This window comes from Macrobrachium rosenbergii, chromosome 56, assembly GCF_040412425.1.
Source record: "Macrobrachium rosenbergii isolate ZJJX-2024 chromosome 56, ASM4041242v1, whole genome shotgun sequence".
Classification (NCBI taxonomy): domain Eukaryota; kingdom Metazoa; phylum Arthropoda; class Malacostraca; order Decapoda; family Palaemonidae; genus Macrobrachium; species Macrobrachium rosenbergii.
In genome coordinates this window covers 47874538-47890822 of record NC_089796.1, presented here as the reverse complement: position 1 = coordinate 47890822, position 16285 = coordinate 47874538, and the positions used below count along the sequence as shown (strand labels likewise).

Genomic DNA, 16285 nt, shown 5'->3' with positions numbered 1-16285 from the left:
AGAGAGAGACAGGGGTTAGTTGTTCTATAAAGAGGCGACTTGTTTTCATCAATATACAAGACTGCTGAAGTAGCACATTCTTTATGGCTAGATCATTCCTGTACAGAATGCTGTTGGGTGGTGAATCATGTCACGAAAGTTGCATAACATTGTTCTGGAATTTTCCATGAGACAATATCTTTTCATTTTATTGTAGTAACTAGAGATTCTTTTGTTCTGAAACTATGTAATAATAAATATTATTATTAACTGTAATTCCACTTTCTAATTATCATTTTTAAAGAGCTTTTTAAAATAAAAATCTCATCTAAGACCTGTTCACACACTCGTATGGAAGAACGGCCCCACCCATCTATAGACGCCCATACAAAGAGTCATTCTGAGCCTGACCATGCTGAGGGGAACTGCGGTTCTCTCTGGAGATCTGTGGGTCTCTCTCTCTCTCTCTCGCTCTCAGGACTTCGAAAGTCCTGCCGTAACGTAACTAATATTTTTGTAATCAATGGTCACTCGTAACTTTTAACTGTTTAATTCCTTAGTAAATGTTTCTGAGTCATCTGAACAGTGTATTTTACTGAGTGAAGGTAACAGCGCCTATTAATAAGTGTAACAGGCCTAAAAAGTGGAGAAACTGGTTTTTAGTGCACTAAGAATAATATTTACAGTGGTTATATACAATTATTCTATTTTTTCCTTTTTTAATACTTTTTCACATTGTATGTTTTATACTTTACTTTTTGAAGAGCTTTTACATACATGTAGTGTGTTTACTATTGTCTTAATTTTTTGCTTTACATTTTGATATTTTTTCTTTTTTTGCAGAATTTATTTCTGTGTCTTTTGTATTCACATTTTTTTTGATTAATTTAGTTGCCTTATTTTGTTTAACACTTGAGAATTAATTTACTTGTATTTCTTCTCAATCATTATCCATTACTTAACAACTTAAATTTTACTTGAATAATTTTTGATTAATTAATAAATTGATTTCTGATTTAATTTTGGCAATGATTAATTCAAACTTAATCCAATTTTGCTTTGTTTTCAAGTAATAAGAAATTTTCCCTGAGACTGTTAAAGTCATGTATAATCTTTGAATTTAGAAATAAATTTTTGTATTTAAAATTGTTATATCAGAGTTTCATTTATTGACCCACCAGTAATTTTGATTTGAATTAGATACAGAGTGGTAAGTGAGATGTTTTCCTTCAAGTAATTGAAGTGAGCTCGAACCAGGGAAATGAAAATACTTAGACTTTTTTAATGTTGTTGGAGTGATGCCCTTTAACTTAATCTCATGTAGATATCTACCTCACACCTGTATTAGTGAACTTATTCTGTTTTCTTGCATGATTGATAAGTTTTATAAGGGATCACTGTTGCCTTTAGAGAAATCAGTCGTTTTGTATTTGTGATGAGGGTTCAGGTGTCTGGCTGTTATGAGGTAACCATACTTGTCGGATAAATGGTAAGTTTGGTAATCAAATATCAAGCACTTAGACACCAGGTTTAATTTGAAGACCAGACACTGGGCACTTCGTCACAATATATTATATATTAATTAATATATATATATGATTTATATATATATATATATATATATATATATATATATATACAGATGCTTGCTGTTGCTCACGTGCCAGTATAATACTAAAACTCAGAAACGCTCGTCTGTTTGTTTGTTTGAATGCATACTTGATTTGCAGCAGAAGGAGCCGGAGACGGCTGGATTCTTGAAGTATAATAGTGGGTGTTTCTCCAGGAATTTTGAAGATGGCTTCACCCTGGAGTCTTTAGATCTACAGGGTCCTTTTGAAGTCTTCAGCTCTGAAGCATTCCTGGAGAAACACCCATGGGATTATAAAGTCTTCTTAAATTCTTAAAGACTCCAGGACCCTGTGAAGCCGTCTTCAGCTCCTGAACGGATTCCTGTCGGATCCGCTTCCCTTCAAGAACGAGGGATTCCCCCGAAGAAATCTTCGAAGCCTTTCACCTCTAGGGAGGACCAGAAGCCTTCGGAATTCCCAGAAACCTTCCCCTGTTCTTGCACAATACTAAAGAACAGAGTTTTATGGAGAAAAAATCGGAGACGAAAAGCTCCGAAGAGCCTGGAGATTGTCTTGAAGCATGAAGCCTTAAGCCCCAGAAACCTCTGGAATTAAGAAGCCTGTGGACACACAAACAGATTTATATATATATATATATATATATATATATATATATATATATATATATATATATATATATATATATTTTTTTTTTTATTTTTTTCCTGGCGATTTAGTTTGAAATATTCTCTGTGAGAGACAGGTAGCAACAATTTAAGGTAATTTAGCCTTGTGATTCTGACTTCGTGGGTCCAGGAAAACATAAAAAGGAGGAAAACAAAGGGGAATTTCATATGAACGAGGGCTCTTGTTACTGACTTTTATAATAAATGACTTTAGTTGGGAAAGAGGAACGCAAGTAGATTATTGATCCTGAAGGGGATTCTAATGAATGAAACTGGGGATTCCAGACTCAGTCCAAGAAGCTTCCACGAAATAGAAATGAGAGATATACCTAACAAAACAGACAAAGAATATTAGCTGCACTGAGGGTGCCAAAGGGCTTATTTAATGTTTTTCTTGCACATTAGATTGATTAATGGCGCTTTTAAATGTTACGAGGGAATGGAGGTTTTCCAGGGCTGTTGTGGTTCCAACGAAAATTGGTCCGTGGATGACTTGCGATTTCGAGGGGCGAGTTCTTCCACGTGTTAGGATGCAAGGGCACGCGATGGGGACTTTGTAGAAGGGCAACGCGTGGAATTTCACGAAAAGGCCGGGCAATGGCATGTGGGGCATCCGCAGGTCAGGTGGAGCAAACACACGTGGCTCGAAGGCTGAAAAGGGCCACGTGGTTAGCTAAGGACACGGCCAAGGGCAGGTGGCTTGGTCCTTCTTCACTCCCTGTCGTCCACCTTGCGTGTGTGAGGGAGGCCTCATGTTTTCTGCTTTTATCTCCTCCTATGGGGGCAGGGGCACTCCCAGCATATGGGGTGTTGAATCATCTTCAGCTGATGCCCGCAGGAGTTTTGCCTGTAATACAACAGAGATCACTTTGCCTCGAAGAAAGATCTGCCTAAAGGAGTGGCCTTAATCTTTTAAACCCTTGTATTCTGACCGTGCACCGATGACAGATGGTCTATCGATTTGCAAAATGAAAACAACAGAATAAACAACAACAACAACAAAGAGGGAGGCAATTTGCTTTTCTTGCTAATCATAATAATATATATATATATATATATATATATATATATATATATATATATATATATATATATATATATATATATATATATATATATATATATATATATATATATATATATGTATACACACACACACACTATGATACATTCCATTTAGGCCAGACGAGCAAGAATAAATCATGATCATAAACATTCAGTAAGAATAGTCAGAAGAATAATGATCTTTTTACACACGTGAGCGAATAATCAATTGCATATGATCGATTGTTCCCGCAGTAGTATAACAAGATATATATATATATATATATATTATAATATTGTCTGACAACTTTCCAGAATCTAAACTCATTCAGCTATCAGTTGAAAACGATATTTATGCTATTTTGCACAAGATGTTTAAAGGAGATTTAAAAGTGGAACAAAAGAAATATATTGCCTGGTGGATTTCCATCCGTTGTTGCCTTGAAATCACTCTTCCATAGGATTCGAACCCAGCCAGACGAAGAGTCAAGCTCCTCTCAAAAACCGTTCTCTTTTTCTTTCGTTCTCTTTCTTCCCATTTGTTTTGTGCTCTTTCAATCTTGTTCTGTAACAAAAGCCTCTCATCATATTGAAGGAATCTACAATTAAAAGAACTACCTCGCAATAGGCTCAAAACATAAATTCAACAGTTAAACATTTATAACCATAAAGAGAGTGATAAGAGAAGCATTCGTACCAGACAGATGAATATTCATGCATTCAAAATCAAGTCCTTCGGCACTCTGATAGTTGCCAGGAAAAGTGTCACCGGAACCATTGTTCAGCGTCAGTCAGGAAGGATTCCGCGCAACATTACGAAGCATTCTGAGCAGACATCCCTGTAATCCAAAATGTTCTTATAATTTAACAAGAATGGGCTCATTATCCTCTCCATTAAATATACGTCTCTCTCTCCCCCCACCCCCCTCTCTCTCTCTCTCTCTCTCTCGCGCCTCGAACCGATAGGCAAGGGTTAATGAACTTCGTACTGACAGACATCATCTATTTATTTACGAGTAAATAATTGACAGTCGAAGATTTAGAGTATTCAGTGCGATGACGGAAGACTTACCTTAGCATATTTGCAATAATAAAAGTGATCACAGTAACCTACTGAAACAACCCAAACAAACAAGCGCGATTTTCGCTCCCATAGAAGAAGACTTCGCGCAGACCACACTTCAATGCGACTCCTTGATCCCAACTCACTCACTGCCTGGCGTTTCCCGCAATAACATTGCGCGCTGTTGCCTTGCCGAATCTTGACCTTTGGGAGCGCACCAAACGCCCCCAAAACAGTCCCTTCACGTTTCTTTTCATTCCACCCTGGAATACTGTTGAATTCTGCCTAAAACCCAGTTTTAGGAAGATAAAGCAGTCTACACAACGAGATTAAACAGTTGGTAGCATCGTCCACTCTGACAATGATATATCTTTACTATATCGTAAATATTATAGTCATAACTGATGAATATACCGTAAATATTGCTAATATAGCGTAAGACTTATTGATGATATTTACAATTTCTGGCAGTATTGCCAATGCAACTACCAACAAGACAGAAGTCATTAATGACGCAGTTTGTTACCAAATCTCTTAACTATTATACTACTCCTTAACCTTTGAAAAAATATCAAATACAGACTGAGGGAATTGCGAAAAAGATTAGTAATGCGAGAATGTGCTCTTCTATGTCACGAGGGAAAGGATTAGCTTATTACGAACCAGTTACGAAACCTATCTCTCTCTCTCTCTCTCTCTCTCTCTCTCTCTCTCTCTCTCTCTCTCTCTCTCTCTCTCTCTCTATATATATATATATATATATATATATATATATATATATATATATGTGTGTGTGTGTGTGTGTGTGTGTGTGTGTGTGTGTGTGGTATCTCCACTTACCTCGGGAATAATTGCACCCAAAGGAAATCATGCGAGTGACGGTGTAGGCTATGTGACCAAAATCGGCAATGAGCCACATGTTGGAAACGCGCCAATCAACTACCTTGGTGGAGGTGGGTTGACATCGATTCTCAAGTACAAACAAGTAAAGAATGCGCCGAAGTTTCTTCGGCGTAATCGAGTTTTCTGTACAGCGTACAATGCTGTATGAAACTCTCAGGCACGGCCCATGAAGCTCAGCCGCGGCCCATGAAACTTTCAGCCACGGCCCGATGGTGGCATGTGTTATTGGCACCTATCCCGGTGCCAGAAGCACAATCATGACTAACTTTAGCCTTAAATAAAATAAAAACTACCGAGGCTAGAGGGCTGCAATTTGGTGTTTGATGATTAGAGGGTGGGTGTTCAACATACCAATTTTGCAGCCCCTCTAACCTCAGTAGTTTTTAAGATCTGAGGGAGGACAGAAAAAGTGCGGACGGACAGACAAACAGCCATCTCAATAGTTTTCTTCTACAGAAAACTAAAACCTGAATTCGACAGGCATATGGACAGCAGAGTTGGTAGCAACTTATACCTCTCTTGATAGGTCAAAGGTCACTGCGTCTGCGCGTTGTTGTTTTCCAAATTAGATGCAATTTGAATCCCACAGGAGGTGAAGTACTTACCAGTTATAATATCCCTTGGGCATAGTGGACTAGATATTACACGATATAAGCTACATTAAATTTTGTGGTTTAGTATTTGTGGGTAAAAAATGTCCACTGTGTATGTGACGGAAATTCATCAACAGAAAACCCATTTTTCATATATGGGAGGATAATAAGGGTTGACATCGATTCTCATCCCATCAACTCACCCGTAACAAACAAGTAAAGAATGCGCCGAAGTTTCTTTTCATATATGTTACCGGGGAATCAATTTCTGAATACAAAGCGTACAATGCTGTGATGAAAATAGTCTCTCAAACGCACGGCCATGGCAGAGGTGGGTGAATCGCGCCAAAACGCAAAACACAGTTCGACGGCCCAGTTGATGGGAGATGTTATTGATACCACGGCCCGATGGTGGCATGTGTTGATTGGCACCGTATACCGGTGCCAGAAAATTCACAATCATGAAAATAATTTAGCCTTAAATAAAATAAAAACTACACGAGGCTGGGGGCAAACGCACTCACACGGTCAACATGGCAGAGGTTGGTGTTTGATGATTGGAGGATGGGTGTTATTCAACATACCAATTTTGCAGCCCCTCTAACCTCAGTAGTTTTATCAAGAAAATCTGAACATATATGAAAATATATTATTTCCGAGGACAGAAAAAGGACGTTTGCGACCGATTGACAGAATCAATGATAAATAGTCAGCCATCTCAAACGCAGTTTTCTTCTCCAGAAAACTAAAAACCTGGTGAGTTGATGGGAGATGTTATTCATATGGGCCGATTTCAGCAGAGTTGGGTAGAACGGGACGGTGGACTTATTATCAACTAAAAATTCTTGAAAATATATTATTTCGGTCAAATTGGTATTAAAGGACGTTTGGCTTTCTGACTGTATATGAATTGATTAAATAGTTTTCCAAATCACGACGCAAGAGGTTGAATCGTCTCCAAAACGCAAAACACCTGGAGTTGAAGTGAGTTGATGGGAGATGTTATAATATCCTCTCTTGGGCATTTCGTAGTGGACTAGATGATTCCTCGTCCGATTCGATCCCCAGGGATCTGGACTTATTATCAACTTTTGTAACATTTAATATTTATTTCCGTAGAGTGTATAAAAAACGTTTGTAGCTCACTTGTATGTGAATCACGGTGATGTGATAAATAGTCATTTATATATATCAACATGGCAGAGGTATATATAAACGCAAAAACACCTGAGTTCGATGAGTTGATGGGAGATGTTATTCATATATATCTTGTGGCCGATTTCGTTGTGCGTCACTGTAGTCCTGATTCCTATATATATACTATTATCAACTAAAATTCCCCTTCGTAACATATAAAAATATATTATTTCCGACAGCTTTCTCATTGTATATGAATCATATGTGATAAATAGTATATATATATATATATATATATATATATATATATATATATATATGTATGTATATATATATATTATATATATATATGTGTGTGTGTGTGTGTGTGTGTGTGTCAAGAACAGACTTCTAACTGCTGAGGCTATTGTGAAACCAAATTCCACAGGCTCATACCTAGTTGTAAATGTAGAAGAGCCTATTAGCAGGGAGTCGACTGCTTGCGTCTTTCGACCGCTATATCTTCTATTTCGCACTGAAAGCATTCCTGCTTCCTTGAGCCTTCGGGTATGCCCTGACGTAAGTGTGTCTCTGACATTACTCTAGATTCTTTGTTGCTGCTGTTCACTCGAAGAAATCATTTTACTTTGATACCCTCATCATCATCATCATCATCATCATCAAATAAAGCTTCACTCATGCTCGAAACCCCTCACGAAGCTCTGAAGCATATTTCCGCTAGGGCTCTGTGACACTTTTTTTTGCCACGTTTTTCTGTCGATCACTATTTCTCCCCAACATTATTACAATCGCACGTCTTTTCAGCTTTCAAGCGTTTGCCTCCTTAGATATTCATCTGTTCCAAAAGCTGCACTGAGCTGGGATACTTCCTTGTATCATTATTATTTCGTGAGCTTCACACCCTCACGTATCATAACTTTTCCCGAGCCGGCACTAATCTCAACTTTCTTCTCTTTGAAAAGCTTCAGGACGTGTGAACTGCATTCTCTGCTAAAGGCAACATCAGCACTTTCCCGGCTATTCAGAGCCACTTCTCGCATTCCCTGACTCTTGACGAAAGACTTCATCATAAACATAGATGACGTATCCTCTTCCAGGGTCTAATTTACTTCAAACCAGTCGCTCCCCTGACTTCATACTGTAACAAGAGTCTTTGTTATGTCTCTGTGGTTATGACAGACCTTTGTGGACGGAAATGGAACGAGACGTCAGAAAAAGATGCGAGACATAAGTGCAAAGCTGGGTAAGATGAGTCACGAAAGAAGTGGAGAATGGTTAGTGATTGCAAACAAGCAGTGCTTAGTGGGGAGAGTGAAGAAGAAGTACAACAATTAGCGAATGAGTCTGAGGGCGTTTGCAGGAGGAGAAAACTGGAAGTAAATGTAATTAGAAGTATAGTCGTGGGGTTCAATGAAATAAGGAAAATGAAACAATGAATGAATGCTAGTATGGATGGTGGAAAAATGGTAGTAGCTGAATCATAGAAGTATTTGGGAGTAAAGAAATTGGATGATGGAGAGATAAGAGAAAGGGTCGCAGACTCGCAGAATAAGTGAAGTAAAGAAGGTGGCAGGATGTGCGCAAAAGATTTGAAAGGGAAACCGTTTTTCTATGGAAGCCAAGCTTGCACAGTGTGAAGGGATTGTTGTGCAGCTCTACTCTTAGTCAACTGCAGATCACAGGATGAATGGAAAAAATACTTATAAACACTTATAAAATTGTTGCTATAAATTTTTGGCGTAGTATGTGGCATGAGCAGATGTGGAACAGTGAGAAACAAGTGGTAAAAAGGTCAGAGCTCTGGGACGACTCCAGAAAGAAATCAGGCGGTGACGGGAGACAAGTTAAAGGAAAAGTCATAAATGATTAGATATGAGGGATAAGAAAATAAAACCGAGACGCCGAATTCAGCGACGTCAGCAGCAGAGAGCAGGAATAAATTTGCTCCTCGCTGAGACATTTAGAGATCAGAAGACTCTACAATTGCAATAAGAAAACTAATCCACACTTTAGTCGTCATCTTCAAACTGAGCAGTATTGAGCCTGAAATGAGTAAACGACCCTGTGCAGCAGCAGCAGAAGCAGCAGCAGCCTGCCTAGTGCTGTGATGTCAGGTAGTGCGGAGAATGTTTATCATTGTAGTACAAGTTGTGCAGCAAACATAATAAATTCACTTTGACGCCTGTGCCACAAGTCATTATTAAGAGTTGGTAAAATAAACTTGACTGATAACATAACTATCCAAGAGTTTGAGATGATGAGAGTCAGCACCGGAAGACCACACTGGAGAACAATACTCCAAAGAAGAAGAATAAGAGTTAAAACACTTCCATATGTTGTAAAAACTTCACCATAAAAGTTTTGAAAACATTTCTCAAAATACCAAAAGCCAATAAGTACTTCGAACCGTCCGAGTATCAGTCCTCACGAATTCGTTGACAGACGAAAAGGAAACAGCAGCGCTTTTCGAAGACAAAGGACAGCGGATGACTTCATTCTCCTCAGCCCTTGGCAACAGATTAGCATTAGAAGATATGCTCTGCCAGCTCAGCGTCACAGCACCCTGCGCTGCTCTCTCGAGCAATGCGATAGTTAGTTACAGAAAGAGGCTGCTGACAAACGGAAGTCACTCGCGGAAGTGGATTCAGCGACGAAATGTCAGGCTGACATTGCATCGCTGACGAGGACAGTCAGCAGAATGGAATGTGCGTTTTGATACTTCTCTGCCAGGTCAAACGAATTGAAGGGAGTTGGAGTCTGACATCCTGCGAAGTCTTACAAAGACGAAGGTAAGCATGAATACAATACCAGACATGAAATGCAGCTATACTGTCAACGAAAGTCTCGTCATTTCATTCGTCGAGATAGAGTCATTTGTTTATCTTATTTGCAAATATGACTGTGAAGACTCATACGAGGTGTTTTATACTGGGTCAAAGAGATTTCTTTCGAGGAAATATGACAAAAGAATAGTACAGGGTAGGGATACCAATGAGATGCAAATGACTAGTTTACCAGCACTCATTTTAAAGCAAACGGAAGAGAAATCAACGAGATATTGTGTTTTCTACCAAAAATACATTTCGAATGTCAACAAAACCTGATAACCACCATTTCGGGTGGAGTTCTTCCTCTTAAGTAAAACTAACTAGTACAGGACAGTTGAATTTCTAGTTTTATAACAGGAAGTAACAACGGAATACAGGAACGTCATTTCAGATTTTTGATGGGGGGGCGGTGGCAAAGGCAGTCTGGCGAGCGAAGCGAGCCTAATCATCCGAGGTTTTTTTGATTTTAAGCTATTTTTTGTGCTTTTTGAAGCACATAAAATAGATAGATAGAAAGATATAACTTAATGTGATGACACATTTGAATTTCGGTAGGAATAATGGAAAACCAGCTGCTGTTACTTCTTGGGGCTTGGTGGGGTGAGGGGGCCAAGTTGAGGGCTGGGGGCATCTTGAGTCTTGGGGGCCAGTTGCCCCCGTAAATGACGCCCCTGACGTAATAAGCTGAATTTCACTGTTTAATACTGACTTGTGATTTATATAACACTTATGTAAGTTGTATATATATATATATATACATATATATATATATATATGTATAGTATATATAATATATATATATATATATATATATAATATATATATATATATATATATATATATATATATATATATATATATATGTATATATATAATTCATATATATATATATTATAGTATATATATATAATTTATTCATATATGTATATATTACATATTTATATAATTTATATATGTATATAAATATATTCTTATATATATATATATATATATATATATATATATATATATATATATATATATATATATATATATATATATATATATATATAATATTAAATTCATTCCAAGATATTCCGTCCTCTTATATAAGTAGATACTGAACTGTCCTGTACATTACTTGTAAGTTTAACCGGAGTAGAAAAAATCCACCGAAGTCGCGAATGTTTTATTTTTTGAAATTCAAAATACCTTTGCAATAGCAAATGGAATGTATAGCTCGATTATTTCTCATCCATTCATTTAGACTCACATTCAGATAAGTGATTATAAACTGTAAAGTAAGTTAACGTAGAAATAAGAAGAAGAATTCAGTAGTGAATGAGTGAATGTGGAAATAGAGGGAAAATGGCTTCTAGCGTTTCAAAAATCTAGGTGGTCTGAAGATCTGTGAAACCCAAGAGTTTCACCGCAAGCAGGACATTCATCACCTTAAAAGTACATTCTTCATATGAATACACTCCAATTTAGGTGACCAGACATAAACAAACTACATTACTGGAAATTCCAGAAGACTGGCTACTGTTACTGAAGGCATTACTTCCTTAGTGTATTCGTGGGCACAGTAAGTTCTTCCTTGTCTGAGCTGCAGATGTCAGGAAAAGGAGGGACAGATGCCAGCGGCAGCGGTCACATGGAAAACTGAGAGCAAACAGATTTGCCATATACTCTATATATATATATATATATATATATATATATATATATATATATATATATATATATATATATATATATATATATATATATATATCATCAACACACAATCACGTGTGGAACAGAAATAAATTTCTGACTCATCATATCGATCTCTCAGTATATATACCTGAGAGACCTATATCCCGATATCAGAAAATATATATATATATATATATATTGCTATTTCTCCTAATGTGGTCGACTCTGAGAAAAGAAAAGGCAATGATCACTGTCACATTCAGACCTAAACTGCTGAATCATGGTTAAATCCTGGGTGCAGACAACTCCCACAAGACTGCTGCGCCATTAATTTTTATTTGGCAGGCACTCTCTTCTTCCTGGCTATTGAGGACCCCCTTCTCCCTAGGTCTTCATCTCCTCCTTCCTTTGAGCTCTTCCAAGATGTATAACTTTCTCATCAACCTATCATCCTCCATTCTTGCCACATGACCAAATCATCTCAAAACATTTTGCTCCATTCTTTGAGCCAAACTAACATCTGTCCACTCTTACACAGCTCCACATTTCTCATCCTTCTGATTCTTTGCATACCTCAAATACTCTGTGAAAACGTCTTCCCTAGAGCTTCTTCCTATTTTCTTTCATTCACAATATCTACACTTCACTTCAATAGAGGAGAGTTGGCTCTACAGTTCTTTATAAATTCCAACCTTGGCATCCAGCGACACTCCCAATTATTCTATTTTCATGCCATCCACGGTAACATTTGCTGCTCCACCTTCTTGATGGCGATTGACCTGCATTGCCTGGCTCTGACTCACTTTCATCCTCAGCTTAAACTGTGTAGCCTGCCTACTGTCTTTTCTTTGACTCCTTCCAAGAAAATATTAAACAGCATAGAGACTTGATGCACCCTTCTCTCTTACCAGCTTTTACACCAAACCAGTGACTCTCCTTTTACGAACTCTGACACATACTTCAGTTCCATCACAGAAACTTTCTATTGCTCTGTACCATCCATACATCCTTATGACTCTCTACATTGCTTCTGTGTCCTGAATTGCTAGAATGTAAGCGACGTGGTGCTGGACATCGGGGTGTGGAAATTTACCGTTTGGTTAGTGGATCATCTCTTCTTTTTCAACCGAAGAGAATTAGCCGTCATTTGTACTGCAGCTGACTTATGCAAGGGATTAGGTCTCCGTTGTTCTTTGCTGGAAGCGATTTTTATGAAGTTTTCTGATGCTGTTCCTTGCTGGGCAAATATTCTGCCAGAGGTTTAAAATAACAAAACTACTGGCACTTCCAAAGGCACCGATGTGGTTATGTTGGTTACCACCACTGCAGCAGCAGTTGTCAGTAATTAGACTGACCTCACTGTAAGAGTTTGATGTTTTGACGAAGATGTTATTGTGAAGATGAGAAGATACGCACATCTCAGTTTTGGCTTCGCCTGTGAATATGTTAGCGCTAAGTATGAAATGTTTGAAACTCTGCCACATTTCAGCTTAGACTACAGATTCAACCAACATAAATTGTATTTTACTAGTATTGTAAACCTTATCCATATATATAGAATATTTCGGGTTTAATGTAAACCACTGTCCATTTTCACGGGGGTTGGATGGAGTCTGTTAGTTCCGTTATGGGTGGCAAGTGATAGCAACCTGCCACACGCAACGCCGAATCTGTCCACTGACGACTGATATGACAATCTATATTTGTCCCTTCGCTCTCCGATAACGTTTGATAACGTTCGTCACTTCACGGTGAAGTTCGTCAACTCAAACAGATGAGTTGTCTTGCGCCTTAACATTAAATCTTCATAGTGAAAATAAAACGCAAAGAGTACTCGATAAATTGGACACTAAGACTGATCTCGCTGGTATGACCTGGCTGGGCTCCTTTCAGTTCTTGGCAGGAGGGCGTTCACGGGTGCCATTTAAGTCAAGGGAATTGTCTTTGATGACCACAGAATTCAGATCTCAGGGGAATCACGTCCCTTCTGAAGTTTGAGAAACGTTGCGAAAATATCAATAGGGTCACCAAGCCCTTTCTATACCTGTCTCTGAGATACATTACCAGTGGGGGAGGGGCGGGGTGGCGCTGTCAAAATTTCACACGAATCAAGTCGAAGGTAATCATAGGGAGTAGTGCCGTCAGTGCACCTCTTGTGGTGCACTGTAGGCATTGCTTAGGTTCTTTGCAGCGTGCCTTCGGCCCCTATCTGCAATCCCTTTCATTCCTTTTACTGTACCTCCTTTCATATTCTCTTTCTTCCATCTTACTCTCTACCCTCTCCTAACAGTTGAATCATACTGCAACCGTGAGGTTTTCCTCCTGTTACACCTTCCAAAACTTTTACTGTCAATTTCCATTTCAGCGCTGAATGACCTCATAGGTCTCAGTACTTGGCCTTTGGTCTAAATTCTATATTCAATTCAAAGGTAATCCGTTTTCAAGTAAGTCCTGTAAGTTGCCAGCCTGAACAAATAATAAAACTTTTCAAGGAATCTTTTCAGTCACCTACGAGCGAAAACTAATTCTTATTCAGTCACTGTTCAGACGTATGCGAAGCGGCTCTAATAAATGTTCTCCTTAGGAAATACAACAGAAATACCGATACACTACTGTGAATAAACATTATGTTACATGCAGTTCCAGTGCTGATATTGTTATTCGTTATTTAATTGTATATGAGAAACTGAAAACAGCGCATTTCTCTTGTTTACAGGTCCAAGAATGACGATCAGTGACGCTGCTCAGACTTGCAAGAGCACAAACGCTCCGAAATCGGCCCCAGAGTCTGGCGAGACGAAAGTCCCCCTTGTGACGTCGCCACAAGGACAGACGGCTCACATGGAAGATGACGTCGGTCTTAAAGCCATCGAGAAAAAAGGTCGGGGCCTTTCCTTTCTTTTCTCTCTTGCAGTGCGAGAGAAATTTCAAGTCTTCTAGCTATAGAGAAAGGAAATATATATATAAAAAATGAGCGGAACAGTTAAAATGAAAATAACCTAATAATAACAAATCCCGCGTTGATCATTCTAAGAATCTAAACGTTGCGTTGAGAATTATCTTGTATAAACTGAAAACTGTATTTTCATCTGGAAAGATTAAAAGCAAGCTTTTCAATAAATGGGAAGGAGGTCTTTGGCTTTTTTTTTTTTTTTTTTTTAATGAAGGGATCAGTTTAAGCAAACATGATTGATAGATGTACACTCTTGCTGGAATCTGTCACATAAGTTCAAGCCTAAAAATAAGTACTTGCAATCGAGCAATGTTTTGAGCGCCAGGCATCCTCCCCTTTTACGGACCTCATTTATTCTAGCTCAGGTCTTTAGTAATTCTAAGGTGCGCCTAGGGCAAGGGCACGTCGTGGCATAAGTCAGATTACTCTAAGCCATCCGCTATCTCTTACAAATGAAGAAAAACTTACTCAACAAATATTCTTGACATTACAAAGGAATCATTTGTCCTCTTACTGGCAGATAATTTTAGAGGGTGGAAATCTTGGTCCTGAAGTGGTAGCAGGTGTCAAGAATAAAATCGTATAATAAACCACTTCCACACTACTGTACCTCCAGCACACCTGCAGCATTACACGGAAATATAGACTCCTTCCAAACATCATCTAACCTTTTCGTGCGGAAGACTGGACTCCCAGCACAGACACCAACTATTATAGTACTGCCTATGAGGGATGGAATTCTCTCCGTACCCCTGCTCCCCAACATAGGAGTCTCCACTCCTCCTGAGGGAATCTGTCCCCATGGCCCGCATTCTGGATTTACCCCTTCTCTGGCCTTCGACCTTTTTTCTTGTTCCATGTCAAGTCTTTTCTGTCATGACCTCTTCCTTTGGCAGGTGATGCTAAGATTCCTGACGAAGAGGTCGAACCTCCTGATGGTGGATGGGGCTGGTTCATTGTCTTCGCTAACACTATCTGCACCGTATGTCTTTCAAAACTTGAACGGTTTTCCTTTCGACTGAAATATCTTATATCAATAACTTATATGAGTGACTGTCTGTACAGTAAGTCTTCTCAGTACATAGCGCAAAGCCCAACAGTTCCCTGAACATCACTGAGTCTACTACGTTATTTTGTTTAAACTTCACATATGCTGATTCTTTTACTTATACAGTGCTGTAAGACACCTATTTGGTTACAACCGGTTCCTAAACTAAAAATATCTTTTGTTATTATCTGTTTATATATAATCTTAACTGAACTTGTCCATAGAACTATACTTTTAGTTTCTTTCCAGTTGGAATACCGTATAGTCTTCCCATTTCAAACATTTCGGCAGATTCACAAGCCACTGCATCTAAAAACATCTAATTATATATATATATATATATATATATATATATATATATATATATATATATATATATATATATATATGTGTGTGTGTGTGTGTGTGTGTGTGTGTGTGTGTGTGTGTGTGTGTGTGTGAGTGCGTGTGTATGGAAAATTTCCAAAGTAACGCAATGCCCACAGATGACGATGACCACTCAAGGGCCTTGCTTTGGAATCTTCTACGGAGAGAGACTTCGGGAACTGGGAGCAAGCGCTGCGCTGACAACATGGCTTTTTAATTTTCAGTCGTTAGTTTGGAACTTAGCAGGTGAGTTTTATCATTCTGTGCAGGGATACTTTCATACACCATCATTTCCCGTGTCCGTGCGAGATCATTAAACGAAGAAAAACCACTCTTCCCCGTTCATAAAAAAAGAAAAAGGATATCGAAGAAATACAAAATCCAGTTCCCTTCCAACAAGACAGTGCTGTCATTATTTTTCGACAGAATGTACACAA

The 16285-nt window shown here is 38.4% G+C and overlaps 1 protein-coding gene across 2 annotated transcripts in view; it reads left to right on the top strand.

Moving 5' to 3' along the window:
- The first annotated feature begins 8876 nt into the window (after positions 1 to 8876).
- The window catches only part of LOC136836502 (monocarboxylate transporter 13-like), a 33283-nt gene continuing 25874 nt past the window's right edge, over positions 8877 to 16285 (top strand). The window contains exons 1-4 of one of the 2 annotated variants that reach the window (XM_067100850.1): positions 8877 to 9765; positions 14198 to 14362; positions 15331 to 15416; positions 15968 to 16094. In XM_067100850.1, the coding sequence (XP_066956951.1) occupies positions 14206 to 14362; positions 15331 to 15416; positions 15968 to 16094 (370 nt within the window). In that variant the 5' untranslated portion in view covers positions 8877 to 9765; positions 14198 to 14205. The remainder of the gene's footprint in view (positions 9766 to 14197; positions 14363 to 15330; positions 15417 to 15967; positions 16095 to 16285) is intronic. The other variant, XM_067100851.1, reaches the window with a different exon arrangement.